This window comes from Galleria mellonella, unplaced genomic scaffold (genome assembly GCF_026898425.1).
Source record: "Galleria mellonella isolate WM207_F2 unplaced genomic scaffold, CSIRO_AGI_GalMel_v1 utg146, whole genome shotgun sequence".
NCBI lineage: Eukaryota > Metazoa > Arthropoda > Insecta > Lepidoptera > Pyralidae > Galleria > Galleria mellonella.
Window position 1 is genome coordinate 6,650,046 of NW_026441999.1, and position 19,394 is coordinate 6,669,439.

The window sequence follows — 19,394 nt, forward strand, 5'->3', positions numbered from 1 at the left end:
TCTTTCGTTTAGACCAGTGTTTACTTGACATGATTTCTCTAAAATTGTACCGTCGTAACAGTAAGAATTGTGTTTAGTTAAAAATAATATTCATCGTGCATATGTGCTTGGGTTGAGTCATTTAAACTTGTAAGTTTGAAAGTTTGGTATTATTTCCGATCTGATCTCTCAAATGTCTGTTTGTATTTTATTGTATATTGAAAGAGAAAAATTTTACCGGATACAAAAATAAATGTTGCAAAAGATGTGTCTGTGATTACCACGTATAGAATAGAGGTCTTTGGCGTCGTGATTATTTTTGTGTACATGGATATAGTGTAAACATAGAGCGATAAAAAACAGTAAAAAAAAAAAAATGTTTATAAATAATGTGTAAATTCAAACTACAGCATATTTATTCAGTCCAAACTTTGAATGTTTGAGGAAAACTCTTTTATTTATACAGTATATATTCTATTTTTAATAAATGTATTGATAATGGCGTTTTTCCACATTTAATGAAATTTAGCAAATTAATCCCACTATTTAAATCAGGAGATAAATTTGAGCCAGGGAACTATAGACCTATATCTATTTTGCCAGTTCTAAGTAAGGTGTTTGAAAAGATAATGTTAAATCAAATGTTACATCACTTCAGGGTTAACGGACTGCTTCACAGTCAGCAATATGGTTTCACCGCCGGCAAGTCTACCACTGACGCAGGTGTTGCGCTAATGACACATATTTTCGAATCTTGGGAGAGGTCACAGGATGCACTCGGAGTTTTTTGTGACCTATCAAAGGCATTTGATTGTGTGGATCATAAAACGCTTTTGTACAAGCTCGAACATTATGGTATAAGAGATAATGATCTAAAATTAATGAGAACTTATTTAGAGGATAGGGTTCAAACTGTAGATATTGACGGTGTAAAATCTAAGGGAGCTAATATTAAGATGGGCGTTCCACAAGGGTCAATCTTAGGCCCCTTTCTCTTTTTAATCTACATAAATGACCTTCCCTTTATGGTAGAGAAAATTGCAGATATAGTGCTGTTTGCGGATGATACTTCGTTAGTGTTTAAAATTGGACGTCAAAGTAATCAATTAGACGATGTAAATTGTGCTATGTCTGCAATATTAAATTGGTTTACATGTAATAACCTATTATTAAATTCCAGCAAAACAAAGTGTATAAAATTTACACTTCCTAATGTAAGACTAATAAATACACAGTTATTGCTTAATGACGAAATAGTAAATTTTGTTAATGATACAGTTTTTTTAGGTATAACAGTGGACTCGAAATTACAATGGGGGCCCCATATTTCAAAATTGGCCAGTAGACTCAGTTCTGCTGCATATGCAATTAGAAGAATTAGGCAATTAACAGACGTGGCGACGGCTAAACTTGTATATTTTAGTTATTTCCATAGCATAATGTCTTATGGCATACTGCTGTGGGGTAAAGCAGCCGATATAAATACTATATTTGTTTTACAAAAGAGAGCCATACGTTCTATTTATGGTATGGGTTCAAGAGAGTCATTACGTCAGTGCTTTAAAGACTCAAATATCCTCACAGTTACTTCACAATACATTTATGAAAATATTATGTATACACGGAAGAACTTAGCGAGTTTTAAAAAACTCAAAGACTGTACAAGTAGAAACTTACGCAATATAAATAAGCTTATTTTACCTAAATGCCGTCTGCACAAAATCAGTAATTCATTCTATGGTAATTGCATAAGATTTTATAATAAACTGCCGGAATCTGCATTAAATCTGACAGAGAGGCAATTCAAATCTTATATTAAACAATTTTTATGTAAGAAAGCCTATTACAGGATAGACGAATTCATAGATGACAACATATCAAGTAAATAATTAGTTTATTAGCATACAACGTTATAATTTTTTTTTCTCATTGCTTTCTTGATTTAATTGATTAATTTTAGAAATATGAAAGCGTAGCGGTTTTTTGTATTAATTGCCGCATGCATTCTTATGTAAAATGTGAATACTATAACTATCAGATGGCAATTGTGAGTAGCTTTGACGTGGTCTAGTGTTTTGAGTAGTCATGCTCACTAAAATGTCCAGACTTGTGGCGGCGTGGTGGGCCGGGTCATTGGGCTCCCTAAAATATGGTCGAGCGCAGTGATGGCTGGCTCATCCGTCATACTCGTGAACGGGTGCTGCTTGTAGGGACTGGTCTGCTCTAATCACTATGACTGATTTCCTCTTATTAATTGTTTAACCAGTTGGTTATGTATTCAATTTTTTTTTCTTTTTGAGTATTTAATTGAATTAGTGCTAATTGGTGGTTTGTATTCACACAATTAAACTTAAAAATGTAAAATAATAATAAAATTATTTAAAAGAGCATCACGCAAGTTTCTTGCTCGTTCTTCTTGTGATGAGACAGCTTTCCGAACGAGCGGTAAATTAAAAAAAATGTAATGACTTTTCAAAAGTGCTTCAATGTAAGTTTATTTGAATAAATGATTTCTATTCTATTCTATTCTATTCTATTATCTCGCCTGACGTAACTTCAGAAACTTCATGAAGGTTTTTCTCTTTTTCCAGGAAAGTACAAGTTGCTTAAGACAATCGGCAAAGGAAACTTTGCGAAGGTGAAGCTAGCCAAACATGTTCCCACCGGCAAAGAGGTCGCTATTAAAATCATCGACAAAACCCAGCTGAACCCTGGATCGCTGCAGAAACTTTTTAGAGAGGTAAGATTTTGTTGATGTCAGTCTACATTCTCTGGCTATTTGGTTTTGTTACCTTTTCTATTTTGATCCTATAAAATCTAATAGCAAATTTGATTTCCTTGGCATTTAGAGAAAAGTCGAAAACAATAAATGGTGCTTGTACAATGCCAGCCTGTATATGCAGTTTTCAAAGATTTTCTTCATAGAGATCATTCTTATTTATTATTTTATTCAGTTTATGATTACCAAATTTAATTTAACGGTCTGATCGTCCTTACAGAATAGTAGTTTTAGTCTCAAAGTAAGTATGCAATAGTTTGAAGCCTAGGCATAAAAAGTGATTATGATAAATTTCATCATTTTTCATAATTTGAACGAATCTCTACCATTTTAAATGTTTTTGCAGTTTGCTCTAATTTGAATAAAGAATTTTTTTTTTGTCTGGGGAGTTTTTTGTTACTAGGAATAGTGAGTGACTGGGTTATTTCCATCACTTTGTTCACATCTTTAGTCTGATATACGGTAGAAATGACTATTGATCGAAGTATTGATAAATCATATAGCGTAAATAGTCGACGATATGACATTATGACTGGCCATTGTTTACTAAACGGCTACATAACAGCATTTCTTTAAATTGGGTTTAACCCACAACCCACTTCAAGGGTCTCATGGAGAATCATTATCAAAAATCATCAGATTCAGGGTGCGGTAATTGCGCCGCTCACTAGCCCTCGGAACAGTCTAGTTAGTTGTCTGAACTAATAGCACTCCTAGACAAAACAGTCTGAAGCAGGAGTACCCAGCCAGACTATAGTGTTAATAAATGGTCTCTTGATTTCAGGTCCGAATAATGAAAATGCTCGACCACCCGAACATCGTTAAGCTGTTCCAAGTGATCGAGACAGAGAAGACCCTCTACTTGGTGATGGAGTATGCGTCCGGGGGCGAGGTTAGTATCTACTGCGTTTGTGTTTTGTCTCAGTTTCAAGTTACACTGAACACCTAATGTAACTCCTTAGTTCCTCTTAAACACCTAGACACTTTAGGTAACTCTCTGTTGAGGTCAGTAAAAAATCTGCATGTATAATGCTAAATTGCAAAGTGTGATCTCTTATTGGCAATAAATCTTCGGTGTATTGAAGTTCCTCCAGTCATCAAGTTTGTGATGTCAAATCACATGGAAGTTTTTAAATACACTATCGGATCACGTGGTGTCTGTCGTGTCCATGTGGTGCAATCCACGTCGAAACGTCAGCAATACAGAAGCAGGTATGTAGGTACTTTTTACCTGCAAACATTCTTCATTGTGTTAAGTCCCGATAGTGTATTTAAAATATGCGTTAACAACGCGAAAGTTTAAAATTAAACTATATGGGAGTTGACCTGATAGCTCGCAATCAGTCTGTTACTAAAATTTCATCGCCATAAGTTTATGCAGATAGAAATGGCATCCCTATGAATTCAGTAATCCTGACTATTATGGCGTGATTTCGGTTCATAACCAACTTGCGTCCATTAAAGTGAGGGATTGCAAGCAGCAGAGGTCGCATTGAGACAATGCGAATCACTCTTTCGCATATCTGTTGCATCATGTCGTAAAATTATTTGTCAAATTGGAATTCTTCTACAGCTTTCCTATTTCATACGCGATTTTAAGGAAAGAAGGGTATATATTAGAACTATTACCGTATTCACAGAATAATATGTTTGCTACTGTATTCGTGGTGAAGCAGTTTGGGATGGCGTCATTTGTAATTTTTTTGTTTCATGCCTCTTTCTCTGAAGAGGTTCGTATGTATGTTTGTCTACCACTTGTACTTAATGCTAATTAGTAACTGCTACGTTCCAGGTGTTCGATTACCTGGTGCTCCATGGGCGCATGAAAGAGAAGGAGGCGCGGGCGAAGTTCAGACAAATCGTGTCCGCTGTACAGTACTGTCATCAGAAGCGGATTATACACAGGGATCTCAAGGTATCGTTTGTAGTCAAAGTTAAATTGTTTGTATTTCTTGTAACAACCAACTTCAAAAATGGAAGCGGTTGTCCATGACAGTCAGAATATATAATAATTTGCCAACAAATCTTAAAAAAATATTTCATGCAATTTAGAATGGCAAACAAGTTGACGGCCCACTTTATGGAAGGTGGTAACCGTCGTACCGTATCGTATCGTGGAAGGTACCATGGGCGAAACAGAGTATACTGTTTCCCCCATGGTACCTCCCACTCGTTGTCATTCCTGAGGACCCAAGTGTTATGGGTATCATGGGCGAAACAGTATACTCTGTTATGTCCATAGTGTTGCTCATGTCTATAGGCGACGGTTACCACTTCCCATCAGCTTGTTTGCCATTCTCAATTGCATAAAAAAATAAACGTTCACTATTTTTATCGAATTTCTTGCCGTTTCATTTTTGTTATAATGAATAATTTTATTGAAAGGACATGTCAAGTAAAGAGAAATATTTGTATTTGCAGGCGGAAAATTTGCTTCTGGACGGCGAGATGAACATAAAAATTGCGGACTTTGGATTCTCGAACGAGTTCACACCGGGCGCTAAGCTCGACACATTCTGCGGCAGTCCGCCGTACGCCGCACCGGAGCTATTCCAGGGTACGTGGATATTAATCTATTCAATAGTTTTTACCCACAGCTTTGTCCGCGTGACTGTATTCATTGGCCAAGTTAAAAGGTAGTCCATCGAACACTCGAAGATTGACTACTATGATTATTATCAGAAGTTATAGAACCTTCCATATTAGCCATCAATCTCCGAGCGCTATTCAGTCCACGCACGTTTTGCGACACGTGTTTCACCTCTTAAACGAGGCATCAGGAAAATTAATAGATTGGTGCTCGGAGCCTAGTTTTAACCAAACCGCGAATGACTCATTGTCGGGATGATAGTAATGAAAAATGTTGTGGCACGGTGCAGGGAAGAAATACGACGGGCCCGAGGTGGATGTTTGGTCGCTGGGAGTCATTTTGTACACATTGGTGAGCGGCTCGCTGCCCTTCGACGGGTCCACACTGCGGGAGCTGAGAGAACGCGTCCTGCGCGGCAAGTACAGGTATGATGCACGTATTGTGAAACTAAAAACATGGTCAATAGAAAATATTTTTTTCTCAACATGCTTGGAAATGTGAGCATTATTTTGACAATCCTATTCGAGATAAATCAAAATTTGAGTAATTTTTGTGTATTGTATAATGTGGTAAGTAATTGAAAATTAAATAAATATGTAAATTAATTATATAAAATAACCTACCTGTATGTAAATTCAATGGTTAATATTTCTTTTATAATCTTTTATAATATTATGTTATCTTGTAAACTTGATAAATGCGACATCTTATGTACAATGTTTCTGGCAAATAAATTTCATACAATTATTCATTCATATTTAAAATGTATATTATTTATATGATCAGTTCGGTTTCCAAGGAATTTTCTCCTACCAACGCTCAGGCTGTGGAATGAGAAGATTTTTCCTAGAGACTACAATATGGGGTTCTTAAAAAAGATATATTAAGGTTTCTTCAGGGTCAACACAGCGCGTGACATCCCTAGTGTTGCAGACGTCCATAGGCTACAGTGACCATTTACCAACAGACGGGCTGTATACTTGTTTATTACCTCCGTGGTATAAAAAAGAAAAAACGATATATTAGCTTTATTAGGCAAATTTTTGATACCTTGGCCTACGTTATTGTAAACGTAGGAATCTCATTGTTTTTAAATAATATGTAATCTATGTTCCTAGACGATAATGTAACATGGTTACAAGAATACTATGCAAAAGAACAAGAAGGATATTTGAAAAAAATCTTATATTGTTCCTTCATCTGTGTCCGCAGAATACCGTTCTACATGTCGACCGACTGTGAGAATCTGCTCAAGAAATTCCTCGTGCTGAACCCAGCCAAACGGGCGTCCCTCGAGAGTATCATGAGGGATAAATGGATGAACACAGGATACGAGGACGAGGAGTTAAGGCCCTATGTGGAGCCGCAACAGGATTTCAAAGATCACAAACGGATAGGTGAGTCGTCCATCCTCTTTAATGCATACATATTTGCCATGTATTATATACGAGAACAAGTAACCATCTAGTTTTGTGAAGTATAAAAAAAAAGTAATTTTATACTAGTGAGTTAAAATACTTAAATTGTCGTTAGGGAATATAATACTGGGATAAAAAATATTCAAATTTTTATCTAGGATATTTAACACTATATGTGTGCCAAATTTTATCCAAATCTGTTTAATCATCTGTGTACAAGAGACTATTTCTAAAAGCAAATGTTTACATTATTAATATTGGGAATAATGCTTATTTATTTAGGTTTCTTTTTCTCTATTTTCTTTTTTCTTATTTTTTATACATTCGTGACACAACTCGATTACAATGTTGTAACATATTAATTATTAGCCAAGCATGTAGAGAAATACATGACTAAATTAAAGGCTTTATTTGAAAATGAAACTTTTGAATTACAAATTTTTACTTAATATATATTAAAAACATAAGCAATATATTTTTTTATAAAATTAACAACATGTATGTATTGATTAATTTTATCAATGTATAGATGAAGAAAGTAAAAAAATTAAAAGAATATATACTTGTTTGTTAGATTTGTCAGTTTTTGATTTACAAATTCAATATATAATAATATGGCATCAACTTGTAACATTATTCGGTTGATCTAGTCCCATTTTTTTGATTAATAATTTCTTAAGAATTACGATAGTTGTTGGTTATTTATAATAATCATAAAAAATATATCGTTTACATTTACAATAACCGAATTGGTCTATAAATACGTAAATAATACTATTTAGTGACCAGTTTTATATTATTCTTTATACTATCTTATATTTTTATCTTATATCTTATATTTTAATCTCTTTTTATATCTAAAATATAGCTCTAATTTCTCATTAAATACAAAATTTAAAACTATTTTAACATAAATATGCAAAATAAATAAACTCTTTAATATAAATATAAGAGATGTGTAATTAATACAATGATGTTTTTTTTTTATTTAACATAAAAATTTCAATTTCTATTTTACTGTGAAATATATTTAAATGCCAGTGATTTTTAATATATATAATTTTATTTAAAAATTTAAATATCATGTATAACAAACATCGTTGTATTTGCATTGTATAAAATACTGTATAAATATAATATATCGTTCTTATATTCCATGCGCCGCACTCTTGTTAACGACACAGCGCAAGTTGGTACGTGACGCGTTATATATTTACTTATATATGTGTCTTAGAGGGGAAATGATCGTACGTTCTGTCTTGTTGTTTGTCTTTGTGAGAATAATAGGAAATATTAATATAATATTATTTTCTTATATTTTATTGTATAAAATAAATATAAAACAAGTCAGGTAGTGATTAGTACAATTAACTTTTTTTTCCGTTATTACAGTATAATTGTTAATATAATGTGGTACTTAAATTATAAAATATATAAATATAGAAGACGTATCTATGTTAAGTGTATGGGTGGTTTGATTTTATATATTTTTAAAACCATAAATGGGACTTCGATGAGACAGAATTGTGTTAATTAAAACTGTTATGTACTGTCACGTGATGTTTATATTTACATATATTTTTATTATTTTATTATAGTGCACGTTAATAGTGGATACATTGCTTTATATAAATATATATTTATATATATAAAAAGATGCTAAACCTATAAAATAAAAAAGGTGACCATACGATACCAGTAGTGACGTGAAGCATGTCAATGTATAGGTGTGGAATATAAAGTTATACTTAGTTTTTTTTTATTTACCATATTTAGTAAATAATTTTGGAAAGTCTTTATCGAAATATATAAATAACAATACATAAATATATTAGCTCGAATAAAAAAAAAATTGTAGATTAGAACAAATTTTTTTCTTCTTTAAACACTTTTGCATTGTCTTAGATTCGTAATAAACATTGTACTAATGAGCGATTAAATGAATAAATAGAAAATTTCGAAAAAGACATACCAAAATTGCATATATACTAAACATGATAAGTAAAAAATATAGATATTATGTTATAGGTATTATACATAAGTTATTAATTCCTATACATATATATATCTGTCACGCCTGTCTCCCATTAGGGTAGGCAGAAACAATGGAACGCCAAATGCTTCGATTCAAACAAACCTCTTTCGCTTCTTCCACATTCATCAATTAATTCCTATATGGTTGAATAACGACGAAACCCCATAGTAATACACTATTATCCTATTTAAAATCTGTGCTCTTTTGTATTCGATATGCGCATGGATATGGTTATATTGGATTATATTTTACTAGCTTTTACCCGCGACTTCGTCCAAGTAATGTGGATATTTTCACCGAAATAAAAAGTAGTCTATGCCCCTCCTTACCCGTTTCGTATAGTACTTACATATTTGATTTGAATGATCATGTCGTTTAGACGATAAGAGGTAACAAACAAACACATTTTCACGTTTATATACTAGCTTTTACCCGCGACTTCGTTCGCGTGATTGCGATCAAAAAGTAACCTATGTCCTTCCATATCCCATATAGTACGTATACATCAAATTTCATTGTTATTGGTTAAGCCGTTAAGGCGCGGTCCCTGAAGATCATAAGGTCTTAAGTCGTTTTGCAAACTTGAGAATTCTTAAATCAATATACATATATCTAGTAGCTAATGATGTAACTAACGGAAACTAACATCTTCAAGTTCGATTCTCGGTTTGGACAATTTGGAAAATGGTAAATTTTTAAATTGAATCGTATCCAGACTTTTTTTTTTTATAATGCAGAGTAGAATATGTTTTTTTTTTCTGATTGTGTTTGCTGTTGGCCGTGGATGGTCTTTACAGCCTCACCGAACGCGAGTAGAATATATTAAGGACTGGGCTATTTATGTGATTGTATGATATTTATTATTTATCTATGGTACAGTCAAATATTGATACTTAAAAAAATACTCAAATACTTAATGTGGACGAAATTTAACTAACCGGTTATTTTACATCGTCAAATATGCTACAAATAGGCCTTTGTTTATGATATATAATAAATTAAAAAAAAAGCATTTGTTCTTTGACATAATTACACCATACTTATTAAATTTATGGTGTCTTTATTGCGTGTTCTAATTCAGTTCTATGAACGCTATAAGAGATGAAAACATGTAAACTGCACCTCTATTTGCAAACTACAATTTTTTATCCGCGACTTTGTCCGCGTAACGGAGATGACACATGTCCTTCTCTATTTTAAACATTTATACCCCATTGCAAGTCCTTAATCCAGTGATTCTCAACCACTGTGCCGCGCAAATTTTAAAAGTGTGCCGCCAAATTTTGCAAATATTTAAAATTTTTGTCATAAACTATTTATGCAGTGTGTTGTAGTGAGTAAATAATTTTTATCTTTTTCTTTGTGCGCCGCCAAATTTTGAAATCGTTAAATATGTGCCGCAACAAAAAAAAAGGTTGAGAATCACTGCCTTTAATCCATCGGTTAACAAGCAAACGTGACTTTTATATTTATAATATTAGTAAACAATTTTACTTTTGCCAGCTGTTCCGATCCTATGTCAGTGATCTCAAAAAATCCAACAATTTACTTTGAAAATTATATAATTGAAATACTTGAACAAATACTGTACCTAATTTAATAAATTCTAGAACTGAAACGCCTCTGAATCCGTATCTGTAAAACTATGAAATACCCATAGCTTCTTTTAAAATATCGATTGTTAGAAGGTAAACCGGTTGACTGTTTTCTTCCAAATGATAATGAGACAAAGAAAGAAATATTTTTATTCACTTAAACTTGCATTTAACCATTTTTGAATAGTATTTTTTTTTCCATTACCGATAATAAAATGTTTCCGTGTTCTGTCGACAGAGGCGCTAGTGTGTCTGGGCTATAACCGGCAAGAGATCGAGTATTCGCTCGCCGAGGCGAAATACGACGATGTATTCGCCACGTATTTACTGCTCGGCAGGAAGAGTACCGATGTGAGTATTGATTTGTTTAGATTTACGACGAATTTAGTTCTCAAAGAAAATTCTAATCTTGTTTAATGACTGATTGTAGTTTTTTGTAATACTTATTTTAAAGGGTTTAGGGGCGGGGGGGACATGTTCACTCCAGACTTGTCTGGTATCCACTCATGTGAACCATGGATGTATATGAAGCCCAGCAAAGATATGTCTGAGATTACATACGCCTTATACACAGGGCCAGCAATGCTTATTTATAAATGGCTCTCGTTAAAATTTAGAAATTTTCAATATTAAAATGTTCACAATGTGCATAAGCCCCCTTAGGAGGTTTTGCTAGTATTTACCACGCCTGGCAGGCGAATTGGCAATCGCAGTCAGGCTCTAGAGATATTTCAAGAGGGACGTTACTGCCAATCCCTCGCCCTCCCTTAGTTGCCTCTTACGACACCTACGGGAAAGGAAGGGGTGGCGTGCTCTATGCCGGGCTAGACGGCCAGTTCACAGTGTACAATAAAACAAATGTGTATTGTTACTATTAGTGTAACAGGGACATCAAGCATATTGGCGTTGAAATAGAAATTATCAAAATCTGTGTAATATATATTAGTATAGAATACTGTAAATATGTTACAATTTGATATAGTTAGTGACGTGTCTTAAGTACGTGTAATGTATACGTGAGTGTGCGTGCGAGTGAGTGTAAGTACGTATTGGAGATTAACGCGTGCGCGGTGCCCGCAGCCCGAGTCGGACGGCAGCCGCTCGGGCTCGTCGCTGTCGCTGCGCACCGCCGTGCCCGCGCCCGCGCACCCGCACGCGCCGCCGCAGCACGCAGGTACCGCCGCGCGGACACGCGCACGCAACACACGCACCACGCGCACCACGCGCACCACGCGCACCACGCGCACCACGCGCACCACGCGCACACACGCACACGCACACACGCACACACACACGCGCACACACGCACGGACACGCACAGGCACACACACACACACAGGCACACACAGGTACATGCATGACACAAACAACTCTTCTCTCACACATACGCACAGGCACTCACACACATGTCAATATCAACACAGTTACATATCAACATGAAACATGTGAAACATCCACAATGTTAAATCTTAACATTTGGCCAAATATCTATGTCGTCTCTTTTACTTCTTCGTGATTGAACAGAGATGGCACTAATTGTGATTCTCTCAATTTCTATTTTGGCACATCCCAATTGATATTGTTCGTCTGACTGCCTGATACTCTTTAAAGTCATATGTAACATACTTTTTTACCATATTACGATGTTCTGAATGGTACTCCCGACTGTTTGTTGAGTTTTATTGCACTTGTGCCCTGACTTGAAGTTGCAATTTTTTATGCTCTGTGACCGAATTCTGATGATAACGTTTACAATTAGTGTACCAGATCATTGTAATCATATTAAGCTTTATATCAATGCAGTAAGGTTTATTATAGTCGTGCAAGTATCAGAATTCGGGCACTAGCTCTCTTATAAACGATTTCAGTCATATAACAAAATAAGAATAAAAAATATTTATAAAGGGATTCAATCGTACGTTTATACGAAATCAGTCATAATAGCATTTTCAGAATTTAAGTTACCAAGGTCATTGTTATACTTTTCAATTATACAAATTATCCAAATGCAGTTTTTGACAGGACCGTATTCAGGGATGGGGGTCTCATTCAAATTTATTACTATATTAAAATTACAAATATTAAAAAGTAATTTTAAATATACTGTACATAACATTCTAATACATTATATGCTTCAGTAAACGCTTAAAATACTAAAGCCCTCGTCCCGTCAATTTAATTACTGTAGAGTAATATTTACATGGAAATAACATGATTTTAGATTATTAATAGAAACAAACAAACTACAGTAATGATTTTGTGAACAGGATAATTTTACCAGTTCAAAATTCTAATGGAAATCCATATTTCCATATTTTGTCATATTTGGATATTCATGGGGGATCTTTTAATTTATACAAATTGCCGGGACACTGGCAATGAAGATTCTACCGTAATACATTCTTATTGCTATTATAATATCGGGTATGCTGGCTTTACAGCTTCTAACAGGGTTACATATCAGTGATCGGAAATTTGAACGTGATCTCGAATTAGATAATTAAAAAACAAAATTATACATTATCAGTAGTGAATTAAGGATTAAATTGTAATAAAGTTTTTCTTTTAATCTCCATACAATTTATAATTTAGTATGCCATTAATAAATCCGGTCACTGATTGATCATAGTCATAATACGATCATCATTATGTGATAATGTCGATTTTTCCATCTGTCTAGAAGTTATTTTGTTATATGCTTTGTATTTTACTATGTATTTGTGTGCTTGATTTATTGTATACCGATCACAGGGGATAGGCTTCGTGTAGATACGTGAAATAATTGATTTTTCTTTAACTACGACAAAAAGTAACGAAAGGTACTTATCATTGATTAAAAACTCGAAGTGTTCGAGTTTTTTTTTAAAGTAGGGGTTTCGTAAAGCTGAAGATAGCTTCCCCTCTAAAAAGATATATTTCGAATGCAGATGGTTCCTATATAAGGGTTTCCGCTCCTTCCACTGGGTGGGCATATAGCACCTAAAGAATATACATATAAAAATCGGCCCGGGACCACAAATAAAAAGGAAGGTAAAGAAGTCGTAGGCAACGGGAGCGACCGATGGTAGGGATAGTGGAAGGGCCGTGATGGTCGAGGAGAGGTGGGTGTGGGTGTGGGTGTGGGTGTGGATGCGGGTGTGGATGCGCAGTGGTGGTACAGAGTGTAGAGCGCGGGCGTGCCGCAGGCTGCGCGGGCTCGCCGTCGCACCGCGGCGTGCAGCGCAGCAGCTCCGCCAGCGCGCGCCCCGCCGCCTCGCGCCGCGCCTCCTCGGGCGCCGAGGGGCTGCGGACGCAAGGTACATCTGCATGCACGCACGCGCACAGACCTTCACCACTTATACGTATTTTCGCTAAATCGTTCTGGCTAAGCTTAACACTTTTTGTGCCGGCCGAAATACAGGTGTTTGTGCGAAAGAAACCGGCCGAATTTAACAGTTTTACAAGGGATAGGAGAAACGTCGGCAACAAAGAGTTCAAACAAATTTTTTTTTTTAATTACCTTCTAATGAAATTAGATCATTTGGAACGCATTACAAATTTATTTTGAGATAGAGTTCTCCCGCAATGCGAGTAGTAAACCGCTACAAGGCGCGAGCCGATATATCGGCTCTGGCACTTTTCGCAAGTGTAGCAGGAGCCGATATATTGGCTCCCGGCACTAAAAGGGTTAAGAATTTATTCGTATTCTAGCTAAATTTCATTTCAATGTTACGATTTGTTAGTGAAATACGATGTTACAAGTGATATATTTAAAAGACTGGCCCGAAAAGAGATTTAACTGTTAACAGGTAGCTTTTATAGCATCACTGTAAGTAGAATGGTTTGAGCACATTTTACGTGTATCCTTTGTCTATTTGCATCTATGTCTGTGTTCCCCCGTTTGTAGTCTTTATTTGAAATACTACACATTCGAGTCATGAGCAAAATTTAGACGTAAGTCAAATTTATTTCTGTTTTAATGTATATATGAAAAGAAATGGATGAAACAAATTGAAATATTTAATGGACATATATATATTATTTTCAAAAATAATATATAAATGTAAAAAAGTGTCTTAAAATTGTAAAAAAAATTGTATTTTATATATCTATCAAATACAATTTTATTTCACGTAAAATATTCTCTGCCAAGCATATTTTGGGGTCACAATGTATCTATGCCAATTTATTTACATGTATGTTTACATATATTAAGTTGGTGAATACGTATCGTTATGCTATAATTAAAGTTACTAACTGCATCAGTGTCATACCATCACAACATATATAATCATTGCTCTGGGGTACATAATAGCTTCATTAATTACATTTACTGAATCGATTTACTAATAATTAAACTGTTCTCTTAAGTTTCAGTTTTTTTATTTATTAAATAAATTTATAACGAAAGGGTACGTTTCAATTGTACTGTATTTTTTATAATTTTAATAAAGAATGTGTCATGTAAAAGTAATGTTACCTAGTGACAAGTATTATGTTACGTTCGCCATTATGGTAATAATCGATGCCTCTGATCACCTCATCAGATTTTACAGTCATGAGGATTTTTTTTAACTTTGTGAACTTTTGAGAACAGTTTAGAATTAAATGTTACAATAACTTAATTCATTGCTTTTGATATTCATTAGCCATAAGAATTTTATCATAGATAGATGATTAACAAATTCATCAAGTGAATTAATTTCATTCTTAAATTTGATAGCAGCATAATTGCGTAGTTTCATACATAGAGCATTGCCCGTATATTTTAATATTTAGTTAACTTAGAAGTGACTATTGGGCTTTATACGATATTATAAAAGTTATTTTTTAATCTCATTCCAATATCAAGTTGTACAAATTAATTTTAAATACAATAATTGCATGACCAATAGTTGTAACTGTCGTGCAAGAAATAACTGGTTGTATATATAAATGGAAGGTAGTGTAAGGAGAAAACTTATTTTTTTATACCGCAAAAACGTTTTGTTTTCGAAGAAATGTCTAGGAATAAAATATAAATAGTAGTAGGGGTCATCATGAAGACACTATGGTGACCCCCAATTCAGAGTCCGTCCCTGTATTTATACTGCAAACAGATTTTTATTATTCTATTTCAGTCTGTTATCAACAAGTACTCTATATAAATTTTAGATATATTTAGTACTTAATTGGAACAAGATAATATGAAATTTAATCATTGGGATTTTGGTTTTGGTATATAATATCTTTTCGGACTAACTCGAAACATTTATACATTTGTACAATATCACAATATTTTGCACAATATCAGGGACGCACTCAGCACAATCATTGCGAATATGGCCTCCACATTGCACGAGATATGTGCTTTGTACAGCATGGTTAAACATATAATGTGCATATAAAAACATTAAAAAATATTCAAGTAAAAAAAAAAAATAGAAATCAACACGAAATTATGTAATGATACATTAAAAATCTGTGATATTAAAAAATGAGACATGTCATAGGTTTATCTTTTTTTTTAATTTAATAGTGAAACATACAATACTTAAAACCTATGAGCTACATAATTAAGTATGTTTCTAATTTAGATTTTTGTCTAGTTTTGGATAACATTTCTATGTGCATTATATTTCTGACCGTACTGTAGGTGACCCCCCATTGTGCGATTATGACACCCACAATGCACGCGCTGTATACGTAACGTGCGTAACTAATATTGCGTTACGTGTTGTGTTGCGTGTTGTGATACGAGTCTTGTGTTGCAGTTGGTACCACGACTTCCGCAGCCAACAACACAACAGCGACGTCGACTACCACCACGTCCAATTTTAAAAGACAGGTTCGTTTGTTTGTTTGTTTATTTATATATAATTTTAATTGCACACAAAATTGTTAATGTCTACAATGTAATTGTACTCTGCATGTTATGTTTTTTTTTTTTTTTATGACAATGGAGTAGTAACCCCGCCTGCACTAACGGTATAATATGCTGGCGGGGTTCCAGTGATTTGTTTTTTTTATGCTACTTAGAATGGCAAACAAGCTTTCGGCCCACCTGATGGAAAGTGGTAACCGTCGCCTATAGACATGAGCAGTACCATGGACATAACAGTATACTGTTTCGCCCATAATACCCCACATGCGTTGCCATTAATTCAGGTGTTATTCCTCTGTACCATGTAAATTCACGACATATCCTACCCTTCAAACCGAAACACAGCCATGCGAACAATTGCTTCATGATAGAAACACGAATGGGACAGTGGTGCCCAAGCAAACGCCTTTTGTACATAGTGTCCTCTGGTAAACTACTTTGGAATTTTTTTTGGTACTTTGTAAACTTATCTAGTTGTCGTACGTTTATTAGGTGACAAAAATATATAAATCGCCAATCTAATAGTAAAAAGGTTTTTTAAATAGCGTGACACTTCATTTAACCAGTAATTTGCAATAATATTTTCAGAACACAATCGACTCTGCGTCTATCAAAGAGAATACGGCGCGAATAGCTCAGATGCAGGTATGTACCTATTTCCTTTTTATTTAATTTTATTTGGTGATTACTGATCAGAGAGCCTATCATGAAATGTTTTCTGGAATTTCGTAACCGAACGAAGCAAAAATTTTTGGTAAGATTACATAATACATATCGTTTAAGAATATTAAAAATGTTCAAATATTGGTCCTTTGGATTTTTATAGTAGGATTTGTGACGAATGAAATGTTAAGCTTTTTTTACTGGGCCGGTTTCGGTTTGAACGAAAATACGAAATCGAGTCCGAAATTTTAGAATTTTATTTCATGGTAGACTCCCAGAAATCTTCAAACATAACCAATATAGATTAATAGTAACTTTTTTAATTTCTCCTAAAGTAGATTTAAGATAAGGAAAAACTTTGTTTTGTTTTTGCCCCTCTTCATCTCGTTAATTCAATTGTTCTCCTGAATGCTTCTAACGTCGATAGGGGTTTAAAGTTGGAAACGATTTAGTACTTAATAAAGTAATAAGTAATCGTTTCAGCTCTGCGTTATTACTATATCATTTTATAACATTTTAAGGATTCTCTTGTCAGTGTTCTATTGCCACGCAAAATTGTACGAAAAAGTTGAATTGTTTTTTATCGAAGCATTTCTATGGAGACATTCGTATCTATAGAAATACTTTTAAATAGAGAATAGAAGAGGCAAAATGCTGGGCCATCTTATACGGCATGACGATTTTTTAAAGAGCATAGTAGAAGGAAAAATAGAGGGCGAAAAGAGGAAGACCGAGGGATAACTACATGGGACAGATAAAAGAATAGGTATCATGTCATATAGAGAGGTCAAGGATAAGGCCTGGGATAGAGCTGGCTGCAAGAAGATGTATGAATTAGTTGCACCGAGGCGAGAGGAAACTGTTAAATGCAAAGAAGAGCCGTACGTATATAATGTAAGAGTAAGAGTGACCGGTGGCCGATGTTGGGTGGTGCAGGTGCAAGGCGGGCAGGCGCGGCCGACGAGCGCGCAGCCGAAGCTGGAGCCGCGCGCGCGCACGCTGGCGGGCGCGCGCCCCGCGCAGCCCGCGCCGCCCGCCGCGCCGCCCAAGCTCTCGCCGCCGCACGACGCGCCCAGGTACGTGACCTCCGCACACCTACACACTACACTAGTGCCCCGCACAACTACGCTCTAATGACCTACACAACTCCGCTCTAGTGCCCTGCACAACTCCGCTCTAATGCCCTACACAACTCCGCTCTAATACCGTACCTAACTCCGCTCTAATGCCCTACACAACTCCGCTCTAATACCGTACCTAACTCCGCTCTAATGCCCTACCCAACTCCGCTCTAGTTTCTCGCCTTACTCCGCTGTAGTTCCCTGCCTAACTCCGCTTTAGTTTCTCGCCCAACTCCGCTCTAATTTCCTATACAACTCCCCTCTAATTCCCTGCCTAACTCCGCTCTAGTGCTCTGCACAACTCCCCTCTAGTTTCCTGCCCTACTCCGCTCTAATGGTATTCTCAACTCCACTCTAGTGCCCTGCTCATATCTGTTCTATTCCCCTCCGCAACTTCATTCTAGCACCCTGCCCAACTTTCCTCTGATGCCCTGCCCAACTCCTCTCTAATGCCCTGTTCAAATCCGCTCTAATGCCCTGCCCACCTCTGCCCTAGTATCACACCCATTTCCATTTCGTATCTTCACTCACCTTCGCTCTAGTACCTCTGCTCGCTTACGTTCCTGCATCAGTTCGAAGTAGGTCCTGCGCATACGTACCATGTTTTCTGAAAATAGCCCATCCAGTGCCCTGCTCTATCCATAAACACTTTGTCGAATAAAAACACTACAATACAATACACATGCACTGATTCTCATCTCAAGGTAGGTATATCATTACGCGACAAAATAATAATATAAGCTCTCAGGTATGTATAACATTGATATATACAAATATATAAATACCCTGATTATTTATTATCTATGAAAATCAGATTTACGGTTGTATATCAGTGACTCGAACTGTACACAACACACAGCACGTTTCAAATGATTTGATTGTTTTTCAACAAAATGCCATTAAATCCCTTAAATATTGTTTAAGGTTAATTTATTATTTAATATTACATTACTTTTTTATTAATATATTAATATTCTTAGTATATATAATTTCCAATTAACCTAGTGTATAGTGGAACCGGTATCGGTACCGGTTTCTTAACCGGTAAACAGCATGTACCGGTAAATCAGTAAAACTAACAGCATGCAATGATTACACGCTACCGGAACAGCACGGTGCAAGCGGACAGTAAGAACGGAACGGCGGCTAGCAACGGTAACTCGGGGACGGCTAAGACGCACGTGAAAAGTGCGTCGATCTCGTCCGCGACCGGCGCCCCGCCCCTAGGCGGGGACAGCGGGCCCCACAATGCCTCCGCGCGGGACCTAGCGCAGCCCCGGCCGAGGTACCGACGGTGTTTCGCTTTGCCCGTCCATATCTCGCCGGTTTAGAATGGTATCTAGTTCTGTGTCCCATTGGTGCCATTTTAGTA

The 19,394-nt window shown here is 35.6% G+C and overlaps 1 protein-coding gene across 1 annotated transcript in view; it reads left to right on the plus strand.

Annotated features, from left to right (window-relative positions):
* LOC113514864 (MAP/microtubule affinity-regulating kinase 3-like) overlaps positions 1-19,394 on the plus strand; it is a 117,752-nt gene that overhangs the window by 72,946 nt on the left and 25,412 nt on the right. The window contains exons 4-16 of the mRNA XM_052891867.1: positions 2,571-2,719; positions 3,543-3,650; positions 4,551-4,673; positions 5,180-5,315; positions 5,638-5,773; positions 6,561-6,745; positions 10,635-10,747; positions 11,477-11,570; positions 13,582-13,692; positions 16,129-16,202; positions 16,827-16,883; positions 17,838-17,977; positions 19,134-19,307. Of these exons, the coding sequence (XP_052747827.1) occupies positions 2,571-2,719; positions 3,543-3,650; positions 4,551-4,673; positions 5,180-5,315; positions 5,638-5,773; positions 6,561-6,745; positions 10,635-10,747; positions 11,477-11,570; positions 13,582-13,692; positions 16,129-16,202; positions 16,827-16,883; positions 17,838-17,977; positions 19,134-19,307 (1,600 nt within the window). The remainder of the gene's footprint in view (positions 1-2,570; positions 2,720-3,542; positions 3,651-4,550; positions 4,674-5,179; positions 5,316-5,637; positions 5,774-6,560; positions 6,746-10,634; positions 10,748-11,476; positions 11,571-13,581; positions 13,693-16,128; positions 16,203-16,826; positions 16,884-17,837; positions 17,978-19,133; positions 19,308-19,394) is intronic.